Source organism: Loxodonta africana, chromosome 6 (genome assembly GCF_030014295.1).
Source record: "Loxodonta africana isolate mLoxAfr1 chromosome 6, mLoxAfr1.hap2, whole genome shotgun sequence".
NCBI lineage: Eukaryota > Metazoa > Chordata > Mammalia > Proboscidea > Elephantidae > Loxodonta > Loxodonta africana.
Genome location: NC_087347.1, coordinates 9619746 through 9631921, shown reverse-complemented (window position 1 = coordinate 9631921; position 12176 = coordinate 9619746). Strand labels below are relative to the sequence as shown.

Here is a 12176-nt window from a genome sequence, read left to right as displayed (position 1 = left end):
AAGTCTCCCAGCTGAAACCCCAGTGTGTCCTTGGGCATTGTAACCCTGACTGACACCTCCAATAGACGTGTCTAGGGGAGCCAGTCAAATGTCTCAAGATTATAAAATGGTTAGAAATAGAGAAAAATAGCATCATTTCCGGATTAAACATTTTATACTTAGAAAAGTCAAGATTCAGTGTGTGTGGTGTATGTTTTAGGATAACATTTTGAAAAAGAACAATGAGGGACACCTGTTTGATGTTAAAACGTGCCCTGAATTGTTGTTGCTGTTAGGTGCCATTGAGCTGGTTCTGACTCATAGTGACCCGATGTACAATTGAACGAAACGCCGCCCGGTCCTGTGCCATCCTCACAATTGTTGTTATGCTTGAGCCCATTGTTGCAGCCACTGTGTAAATCCATCTTGTCGAGGGCCTTCCTTTCTCTCACTGACCCTCTGCTTTATCAAGCAGAATGTCCTCCAGGGTCTGGTCCATCCTGATAACATGTCCAAAGTAGGAGAGATGAAGTCTTGCCATCCTCTCTTCTAAGAAGCATTCTGGCTGTACTTCTTTCAAGGCAGATTTGTTTGTTCTTCTGGCAGTCCATGGTATATTCAACGTTCTTCGTCAACACCATAATTCAAAGGCATCAATTCTTCTTCGGTTTTCTTTATTCATTGTCCAGCTTTCACATGTATATGAGGCCATTGAAGGTACCATGGTTTGAGTCAGGTGCACCTTAGCCTTCAGAGTGATATCTTTGCTTTTTAACCCTTTAAAGAGAGCCCTGGTGGCTCAGTGGTTAAGAGCTCAGCTGTGAACCAAAAGGTCAGCAGTTCGAATCCACCAGCTGCTCCTTGGAAACCCTATGGGGGTAGTTCTGCTTTGTTCTATAGGGACACTATGAGTTGGAATTGACTCAATGGCAATGGGTTTGATTTTGGCCCAATGCAATATGTACCGCTTTGAAAACTTTTTCTTTTCACCTGGAATTCTTTTATCATATGACAGTTTAAAGAGAATATCGCTATGTCAGCAGCTGAACAGAGAAGAGCTAGCATTTGGGAGTGGACACCAGTGAACCACGCCTGCCCTATGCTTCCCTCCCACACCCTGGCCAGGCTCCTCCACCCTCACCCTTGGCCTGTGAGAGAGTCCCAAGGAAGACTGTTTCAAAACCTTGTAATCTACAACAGGAGCCCTGGTGGTGCACTGAAGCAGCCTTGGCGGTGGCGCAGTGGTTAAACACCCGGCTGCTAACTGAAAGGTCGGAGGTTTGAACCCACTAGCTGCTTCATGAGTCTGTTCCATACAGACTACAGCCTTGGAAACTCTATGGGGCAGTTCTACCCTGTCCTACGGGGTCACTATGAGTTGGAATCGACTTGACAGCAGTGAGTTTAAATTTAAGACACCATCCCAGAAACTATGAGATGTCACAGATTCACAAAGTGGCATTGCCTAGTCCGGAAGCTGTGGGATTTTTAGTTGAAGGTATGAAATGGAGCCTGGAAACAAACCCCAGAAGAGCTTGCAGGGATTAACTCAAGAGAACCACGGAAGGACGACTGACTGCTGTTAAGTGAAACTGAACAGCAACTCGGAGGGAAAACACCTGAGTTTCCCACTTATTCAGAACATAATAATTTCCGATGAGACAAGGAATTAAACATAGATACAAACAAAAACAAACAAACAAACCTGTTGCCGTAGAGTCAATTTGGATTCCTAGCGACCCTATAGGACAGAGCAGAACTGCCCCATGCAGTTTCCAAGGAGTGCTTGGTGGATTTGAACTGCCAACTTTTTGATTAGCAGTCATAGCTCTTAACCACTACGCCACCAGGGTTTCCTAAACATAAAAAAAAAAAAAAAAAAAAATAGATAACATTGAAAAAAGAGAGGGCAGTCGTGGCTCAGTGGTAGAATTCTCACCTTCCATGTGGGAGACCAGGGTTTGATTCCTGGCCCGTCTACCTCAGGCACAACCACCACCCGTCAGTGGAGGTTTGCATGTTGCTGAACAGGGTTCAGCAGAGCTTCTAGACAGAGTAGGAAGAAAGGCCTGGCAATCTACTTTCAAAAATCAATGAAAGCCCTACGGTTCACAACAACCTGATCCGAAACCAATCAGAGGGATGGCACAGGGCTGGGCAGCATTTGTTTCATTGTGCATGGGGTTGCCATGAGCTGGGGGCCAACTCAATGGCAGCTAACAACAACAACATTAAAAAAAATTTTTTTTAAATATATACATGTTGGAAACCCTGGTAGCATAGTGGCTAAGAGCTACGGCTGCTGACCAAAAGGTTGGCAGTTCGAATACACCAGGTGCTCCTTGGAAACTGTATGGGGCAGTTCTACTCTGTCCTATAAGGTCACTGTGAGTCGGGATCGACCTGACACCAACGGGTTTGGTTTTTTGGGGGTATATATATGTTATAATTTAAAAAGAGCAAACAAGAAACCAATTCAAAATGAGCAAATAATTGCTCACATTTATTAACTGAGGTAAGTAAAGAATTTACCAGGATGAAAAATAGAACAACAAAAAACTATAAATCACTTTTTAATGAAATCCAGCCCATGTAGGATGAAAATAAAAGACTGGAAAAAATACTTACAACACCTAGATTAAGTCAAAATCAAAGCAATATGTAAAGATTTATACCAATATATGAAAATACTAACAAAACGCCCAACAGAAAATTGACAAAGGTCGTGAACAGTTTAGACAAAGAGAAATCCAGGAGAAATCAACCATGTAGAAAAATGCTTAATAACGTTATTGTTAAACAAAAAAGCCAAACCGTTGCCACTGAGTAGGTTTCAACTCATAGTGACTCAGGACAGAGTAGAACTATCCCATAGGGTTTCGAAGGAAGGCTGGTAGATTTGAACTACCGACAAAACTCTTCACCACTGTGCCACCAGGGTTCTGTTGTTATTGTTACATGATGTCAAGTCTCTTCGGACTCACAGCCACCCATGTAACAGAGTAGAACAGCCCCATAAGTTTTTCTAGGCTGTAATCATTTTTTTTTTTTTTTTTTTAATCATTACAGGAACAGATTGTCAGGTCTTTCTCCCTCAGAACCGCTGGGCGCGTTTGAACCACCAACTTTTTAGTTAGCAGCCAAGCACTTCACAGTTGCTACCATGGCTCTTTGTAATAACATTTGAAATTTAAAATATGCTGATCCATTCACGAATATTGGAATGCAATATTATACCCACTAAAAGAGTCAGAGAAAAAGCAAATAGCAGAAAGAATTCAGACATACGCTAGATGAGCTGGTTCAAACGCTTCCCGTGGTCCTGTGATTGGTAATATTTACCAGGGTTTGGCAATATTTGTCAAGAGCCATAATCTCTTATTATCTTAAGACTATAATTCAAAACAAGAAGCGAAAAGCTGTATGAACAAAGCAGCCTTAATTTATAATAGTAGAGCTGTCCCAATAACCCAAATATCTAGCAATTGATTTTGGCACATTTACTCGATAGAATATTTTGAAACCATTAGAATGCTAAATAAGTAAAAACATGAACAGTTTTTGATGAGGTAACAAGTGAACATTAGAACTCAAAGTTGTCTGCCCATCGTGCTTAAAATAATGTGGAAAAAAAACAATAGAAGAAGATGGGAGGGAAGAGAGTCAATATGGCCTGTGATTGGGGAGGTCGGTAGATTTGAAATCCCAGTCCTCTGGGCCTCCATCTCAGAGATTGTTGTTGGGTGCCTCAAGACAATTCCCACCCACTGTGAGCCCATGTGACAGCATAGAACTGCCTCATAGCTTTTCTAGGCTGTAATCTTTAGGGGAGCATATCGCCAGGTCTTTTTCCCCCGCTGAGGCGCTGCGTGGGTTTGAACAGCCAACCTTTTGATTCGCAGCCGAGTGCTTAGTCACTGCACCACCAGGGCTCCATCTCAGTGGCTATGGGAGTGTGAACCAACATTGACAGACCACCATCATCGGGAAACCCTGGGGCATGTATTTAACAATGCAAATTCCCCGGGACAGAGCCAGAGCAAAGTGGAGCACAAAGGTCTAACTCACAAAAAAAGACGAGACTTACTGGTCTAACAGAGACTGGAGAAGCCCTGAGAGTATGCCCCACATCCCACACCCTTTTAGCTCAGTAATGGAGTCACACCTGAGGTTCACCCTTCGGCCAAAGATTAGACAGACCCATAAAATAAAACGAGAATAAAGGGGCTCACCAGCCCAAGGCCAAGGACTGGAGGGCAGGAGGGGACAGAAAAGCTGGTAATGGGGAACCTAAGGTCCAGAAGGGGAGAACATTGACATGTTATGGGGTTGGCGACCAATGTCACAGAACAATATGTGTACTAACTGTTTGATGAGAAACGGATTTCCTCTGTAAACCTTCATCTAAAGTACAATTAAAAAAAAAAAGATTTCAGGCCCCCCAAAATAAATAAAAATGTAGGTTCCAGACCAATTCAATCAGGTTGGGGCCCAGGAATTTGCATTTTTAATTTGGGGGGGGTTATTCTTTGATGCACTAAAGGTTGGGAACTGTGGATTACTAGGTGACTTCCAAGAACCATTTTGTGACTTTAGATTTGAATTTTCTACAGGCTATGTAATCTTGGATCTCTAAGCTGAGACCCAGGTGAAATCAGTTCTGTACGGGATGCTGGAGACAGGGAGGTGGTGGGAGGTGCTGGGAGGTCTGGGTCTTTGCCTGGGCTTGTTCTCGTGGGAAGGATACCTGCTTGAACCAGACCCAGCCTGACCAGCCGGAGCCTGCACCACCTTGGAAACCTCTGAGAGGTCCCACTAACCCTTGTCTTTCATCTTGCCCCCCACCCCCAGCGAGGTCGTTCGGACCCTTCCCTCTCTGGAGTCTCTGCAGAGGCTGTTCGACCAGCAGCTCTCCCCTGGCCTCCGCCCACGTCCTCAGGTAAAGGGCCATGGGGTTGGAAAAATGACGCTAAGAGTCCAGGCAAGGGGATGTGAGGACAAGTGTGAGGAGTTAGCCAGTGTCCTGCTAGGCAGGGAGAGTGTATGTGTGGGGGGCAAGGGGTGAGCGCCACTGTAACCTGTACTCCCAGGGAAGGCATTTCCCCTGCCTGACTTCTATTGAGGGGCCCTGGTGGCTGTTAACCAAAAGGTTGGCAGTTCAAACCCACCGGCTGCTCTGCAGGAGAAAGATGTGGCAGTCTGCTTCCGTAAAGATTAGAGCCTTGGAAACCCTATGGGGCAGTTCTACTCTGTGCTGCAGGGTCTCTATGAGTCTGAATCAACTCGACGATTTGATTTGGTTTGGATTTGGACTTCTATTGAAGAATAAAGATTTCAAATTGTGGGCGCACCAGCTAAACTACATGTTGAGTGCCAACCAAGCAGGCAGAACAGGGCCTTTCCCCATGATTTCTCATCAGAAACGGAAAGGAAAGAAAAACATAGGTGTCTAAATTCTTCTTGATCTTACCTCCTGCCCCAGGAAGAGCAAGGTGAAGGGGGCCCCCCACACCTCCTCAGGGCCACGTAGGGTGCAGGGGGCTGACTCCAAGTTGTCATTACAGAGGATCTATGTAACGAAAGGCATCACAGCAGAGTAAAGGGCAAGCCAGAAGCAATATCCCAAGAGAAAATTCTTGCAACAGATATAAGGGACAAAGGATAAATTAAAAAAAAAAAAAAAACTCCTAAAAGTTATTGAGTAAAAACAACTCGGTTTTTAAAAGGGGAAAGGCCATAAATTGATGGTTCACAGAAGCGGGACTAGGAGTGATACACATGTGAAAAGATGCTCAACCTTACCTCCTTAAAAAACCCATTGCCTTCAACTCAGTTCTGACTCATAGCAACGCTATAGGACAGAGGAGAACTCTTAGTAACGGGAAAATGACATTCCAAAAAAAAAAAAAAAAGATTTCTTCTTGCCTATCAGATTTTTTTTTTATCAGATGATTGGCCTAAAGACTGCTAAAGTCACAGTTTGGCAAGGGTGTAGGGAAGCAGGGGTCCTTACAAGAGTGCACCCTCGTGCTATCAGGAGTGGAAATGAGTTTTCTGAGAGGCAGTTTAGCCATTTGTATGGAAATGTCAAATGTACAAATCCTCGCAAGAGCAGCGCTATGCTAGGCAGCTGTCTCAGGGACTACACATGCAGAGAGGTGTTTCTGAAGGTGTTCCTGGTAGCTATGTCTCTAGAAGCAGAAACATTGGAAACCACTGGGGAAAGACGGTTAAAATATGCTGCAGAGTTCTACTACTGTAAGGTCTATGAACAGATGATGAAAGACCCCGCCCACACACACCAAGACATACTATTGGGTGAAAAAAGCAAATGGCAGAACAGTATCTAAAATATGATACAAGTATACTCATAGAAATTACACTGCAAGGATTTATACCCAATGGCCACTCTGGTCCCTAGGAAGGAGGGGGTGAATCTTGGGAGAAGGGGGCTGGGTGAAGGGGGACTACTTGTTTGCTCATATTCTTTGAGGCTTTTTTTTTACTGAGAAAATGTATTTGTGTTCTATTTACACAGTTTAAAACATTAAGACATGCCCCCCCCACCCCCGCCCCGCCACATGCCTGTCGGTTTATTGTACTGTGGAGGCTTTTGGGTTGCTGTGATGCTGGAAGCTATGCCACTTGTATTCAAATACCAGCAGGGTCACCCATGGAGGACAGGTTTTAGCTGAGCTTCCAGACTAAGACAGACTAGGAAGAAGGACCCAGCAGTCTAATTCTGGAAAGAATGTAGCCAGTGAAAACCTTATGAATAGCAGCAGAACATTGTCTGATATAGTGCCAGAAGATGAGCCCCCCCAGGTAGGAAGGCACGCAAAAGATGACAGAGGAAGAGCTGCCTCCTTAAAGTAGAGTCGACCTTATTGATGTGGATGAAGTCGAGCTTTCGGGACCTTCATTTGCTGATGTGGCACAACTCAAAATGAGAAGAAATAGCTGCAAACATCCATTAATAATCGGAACCTGGAACGTACGAAGTATGAATCTAGGAAAATTGAAAATCGTCAAAAATGAAATGGAACCCATTAACATCGATATCCTAGGCATTAGTGAGCTGAAATGGACTGGTATTGGTCACTTTCAACTGGACAATCATATAGTGTACTATGCTGGGAATGACAACTTGAAGAGGAACGGTGTTGCATTCATTGTCAAAAAGAACATTTCAAGATCTATCCTGAAGCACAACGCTGTCAGCGATAGGATAATATCCATACGCCTACAAGAAAGACCAGTTAATATGACTATTATTCAAATTTACACACCAACCACTAAGGCCAAAGATGAAGAAACTGAAGATTTTTACCAACTTCTGCAGTCTGAAATTGATTGAACATGCAATCAGGATGCACTGATAATTACTGGTGATTGGAGCGCGAAAGTTGGAAACAAAGAAGGACCAGTAGTAGGAAAATACGGTCTTGGTGATAGAAACGATGCCAGAGATTGCATGATGGAATTTTGCAAGACCAATGACTTCTTCACTGCAAATAACCTTTTTCACCAACATAAACAGTGACTATACACATGGACCTTGCCAGATGGAATACACAGGAATCAGATCGACTACATCTGTGGAAAGAGACAATGGAAAAGCTCAATATCATCACTCAGAACAAGGCCAGGGGCTGACTGCGGGTCAGACCATCAATTACTCATGTGCACATTCAAGGTGAAATTGAAGAAAATTAGAACAAGTCCACGAGAGCCAAAGTATGACCTTAAGTATATCCCACCTGAATTTAGAGACCATCTCAAGAATAGATTTGATGCATTGAACACTAACGACCAAAGACCAGACGATTTGTGGAATGACATCAAGGACATCATACTTGAAGAAAACAGGAGATCATTAAGAAGACAGGAGAGGAAGAAAAGGCCTACATGGATGTCGGAAGAGACCTGATACTTGCTCTTGAATGTTTAGTAATTAAAGCAAAAGGAAAAAAATGATGAAGTAAAAGAGATGAACAGAAGATTTCAAAGGGCAGCTCAAGAAGACAAAGTATGTTATGATGACATGAGCAAAGACCTGTAGTTAGAAAACCAAAAGGGAAGAACATGCTTGGCATTTCTCAAGGTGAAAGAACTGAAGAAAAAATTCAAGGCTTGAGTTGCAATACTGAAGGATTCTGTGGGGAAGATATTAAACGATGCAGGAAGCATCAAAAGAAGATGGAAGGAATACACAGAAGATGGTCACTATGCCAAAAAGAATTGGTCGACGTTCAACCATTTCAGGAGGTAACATATGATCAGGAACCGGTGGTACTGAAGGAAGAAGTCCAAGCTGCACTGAAGGCATTGGTGAAAAACAAGTCCCCAGGAATCGATGGAATACCAATTGAGATTCCTGGATGCAGCCCTGAAAATGCTCACTAGTCTATGCCAAAAAATTTGGAAGACAGCTACCTGACCAACTGACTGGAAGAGATCAGTATTTATGCCTATTCCCAAGAAAGGTGATCCAACTGAATGTGGAAATTATTAAACATCATTAGTATCACCTGCAAGCAAAATTTTGCTGAGGATCATTCAAAAGTGCCTGCAGCAGTATATGGACAGGGAACTGCCAAAAATTCAAGCTGGATTTAGAAGAGGATGTGGAACAAGGTGTATCATTGCTGATGTCAGATGGATCCTGGTGAAAGCAGAGAATATCAGAAAGATGTTTACCTGTGCTTTATTGACTATGCAAAGGCATTCGACTGTGTGGATTATAACAAATTGTGGATAACATTGCGAAGGATGGGAACTCTGAACACTTAATTGTGCTCATGAGAAATCTGTACATGAATCAAGAGACAGTTGTTCAAACAGAACAAAGGGATACTGCATGGATTAAAATCAGGACAGGTATGCGTCAGGGTTGTATCCTTTCACCATACCTATTCAATCTGTATGCTGAGTAAATAATTGGAGAAGCTGAACTCTATGAAGAAGAACCTGGTATCAGGATTGGAGGAAGACTCATTAACAACCTGTTACGCAGATGACAGAGCCTTGCTTGCTGGAAGTGAGGAGGCTTGAAGCACTTACTGATGAAAATCAAAGACCATAGCCTTCAGTATGGATTACACCTCAACATAAAGAAAACAAAAATCCTCACAACTGGACCAAGAAGCAACATCATGATAAATGGAGGAAAGATTGAAGTTGTCAAGGATTTCATCTTACTTGGATTCAAAGTCAGCACCCATGGAAGCAGCGGTCAAGAAATCAAAAGATGCATTGCGTTGTGCAAATCCACTGCAAGAAAAACCTCTTTAAAGTGTTGTAAAGCAAAGATGTCACCTTGAGGACTAAGGTGCACGTGACCCAAGCCATGGTGTAGAAGTACAACCAGAATGCTCCTTAGAAGGAAGGGTAGCAAGACTACATCTCAAATACTTAGAACATGTTATCAGGAAGGATCAGTCCCTGGAGAAGGACATCCTGCTTGGTAAAGGAAAGGGTCAGTGAAAGAGAGAAAGACCTTTAATCAGATTGATTGACACAGTGGCTGCAACAATGGGCTCAAGCATAGCAACAACTGTGAGGATGGCGCAGGACTGGGCACTGTTTCGTTCTGTTGTCTATAGGGTCTCCGTGAGTCGGAACTGACTCGAAGGCACCTCACGACAACAACAACAACAAAAAAAAAGTAATCAGAAAACGAGAAGTAATTTGCTTTCCTAGAAGTGTATGATGCCACAAGCTATCGAAAGGAAAGCTAATTTGCTCTGTAAACGTTCACCTAACGCACAATAAACATTTTTTTTAAAAAAGCAAGTGAATGATGGACAAATTTCCAGGAAAGTAGAAGCAAACCTAGGCAAAACAGGGACCTCTTGCAGGCACTAGAATTTAAGTAGTTTTTTTGAAGAATGCATGGATTAGAGGAGAGAGAAGCACCTAAGGAGATAAGGCAACCATTGGTGCCCAGCAGAGGCAAATGTTAACTGGTTATGATAATGGTGGACAGTGGTTAAGAGCTTGGCTGCTAACCAAAAGGTCAGCAGTTTGAATCCACCAGCCACTCCTTGGAAACCCTATGGAGCAGTTCTACTCTGTCCTATAGGGTCTGTATGAGTCGGAACCGACTCAACAGCAGTGGTTTTTCGGGTATGAAGACGGTGATAGTGGTGGTGGGGAGATGATTTGGTGGTGGGTGGTGATGGAGGTGATCGTGGAGGTGCTGTGGATGGTGGTGATGACGTTGATGGTGATGGCAGTGGGGATGGTGGATGTGATGATGAAGGTAGTGCACTACTGGATGGAGAACTGAAGTAAAAAACGAGTATAGCCTGGCTGATACATTGAGCAAGGTGTGTGAGGTAAAGATACATCACCTGGTTGGTGATCACCTTCATCCCATTTTCCCTGGCATCGAGTTAGACATACATGTGTCTGATCTTCTTGCCCTATTTCTGGAGGGCGGGAATGGTGTCTTAGTAACTCTACTTCTCCAGCACCTTGGAGCATGTCTGGCGCAGAATAGGTGCTTAGTAAGGGTTTGTTTTGGGAAGGAATGATTGAGACAGTGGACTTGGTCCCAGACAGATATGGGTTCAAGTCCAGCTCTGCCATTTACTAGCTGTGTGGCTTCAGACAAGTAACTTCAGCTCCTGGGCCTCACATATCTATTGAGCAAATACATTGAGAACCTTTGTTGGCCAGGCGCTAATCTAGGCACCAAGGCTGCAGCACCAAACACGATAGACTGGCCCAGCTCTCATGAACCTTCTGTTTTAGCGGGAGAAACATACAAAGAACAAAGAAACAGAGGAGACCACTTTAGCTGAGAGTCCTTGAGTGGCACAAATGGACCACTCGTGTTCCTAACCCACCCAGAGGCACCTTGGGACACAGGCCTGACCATCTGGATTCAAAAAAGCTCACAGCCTTGAAAACCATAAGGAACAGTTCTACCCTGCACTCGTGGAGGCACCATGAGTGGGAACTGACTCGATGGCAGCTAACAAGGATAACTTTCACTTGAAATGACTGACATGGAATAAAACAGGGTGATGGCGATAGGGGTGGCTCAGTGGTATTTTAGCTAGAGTGGCCAGGGAAGACTTCCTTGTGGATCTGAGACCAGATGCCCTTCCTGGGTGAAATCCAAGCTCGAGGCCATGTGCAGATCAGGAGTGAGGGATGAGTGGGAGATCCCCTGGGGGGTGAGGGACTGGATCACACAGAGCCGAAGAGGACAGGGAAAGGAGTTTGGATAACTTCCTCCCTGCAGTGGGAAGCCACGAGGCTTTGCAGCAGTGGGGATGGCCGTATTCTGGACGTAGTGCTGGAATACCTACGCGGTAAAGAGACAAAAGGTCATAATCCAGGACGATCCTAGAGTTTGGCTTATGCAACTGAATGGTGAGGCGAGATGAGGCGCACAGGGGAAGCAGTTTTCAAGGGAAGGAAAAATGAATATGGTTTTTTGGCCATGATAATTTTGAGATGGTTGTAGATATCCTTGGTTTCCTTGTCTGCAAAAAGGGGGATAATGATCGTGCTCATAAGGCCGATCGGAGGATGAAATGACACAAGGCTGCCCTCACTTCCTGTTCTCTTCCGTCTCCCAGGTGTCTGGTGAGGCCAGTCCCATCAACATGGTGGCCAAGCTCAGCCAACTGACAAGTCTGCTGTCCTCTATTGAAGATAAGGTACTTGTGGGGCTCTGGCAGCTTCTCTTGGCTTCTCTTTGGGTCCCTCTTGGCTCAGAGAATGCACAGGTGTGCAGGCTCTGAGCTGCCCTTTGACCCTCAGTCCCAACACTGCTGCCTTCCCCACACCTCTCAGCCTGAAGGGCCTTGTGTGCTTGTGCTCACAGGTCAAGGCCCTGCTGCATGAGGGTCATGAGTGTCCCCACCGGCGCACCCTCATCCCTCCGGTCACCTTCGAGGTAAGTGGAGCCTGGGCTTGTGCCCCACAGCTGGGAGATGGGGAGCGTTCTGGTCCCGGTGGAAGGAGAGTTTTGGGCTTGGGCTGTAGAAGGGCAATGGGCTGGATGGCCGAGAATGGCGGCTGGAAGAGCTGCGTCATTGTGAAGATGATTAAACGTTAGGATGGGGGTCCAGACGAATCTCTCAGGGAAGGAGCTTCTCATTGGTCCAAGGTGCCATAAACGTTGTCCTTCTCAAGATGGAGGTGATGAGAGACATTAAACAGGGGTCCCCGGATCTGGC

The 12176-nt window shown here is 44.7% G+C and overlaps 1 protein-coding gene across 7 annotated transcripts in view; it reads left to right on the top strand.

Annotated features, from left to right (window-relative positions):
- INPP5D (inositol polyphosphate-5-phosphatase D) overlaps positions 1–12176 on the top strand; it is a 137598-nt gene that overhangs the window by 72613 nt on the left and 52809 nt on the right. For all 7 annotated transcript variants that reach the window (XM_064286538.1, XM_064286537.1, XM_064286536.1 and 4 more), the window contains 3 exons: positions 4831–4918; positions 11574–11654; positions 11822–11893. In XM_064286538.1, the coding sequence (XP_064142608.1) occupies positions 4831–4918; positions 11574–11654; positions 11822–11893 (241 nt within the window). The remainder of the gene's footprint in view (positions 1–4830; positions 4919–11573; positions 11655–11821; positions 11894–12176) is intronic.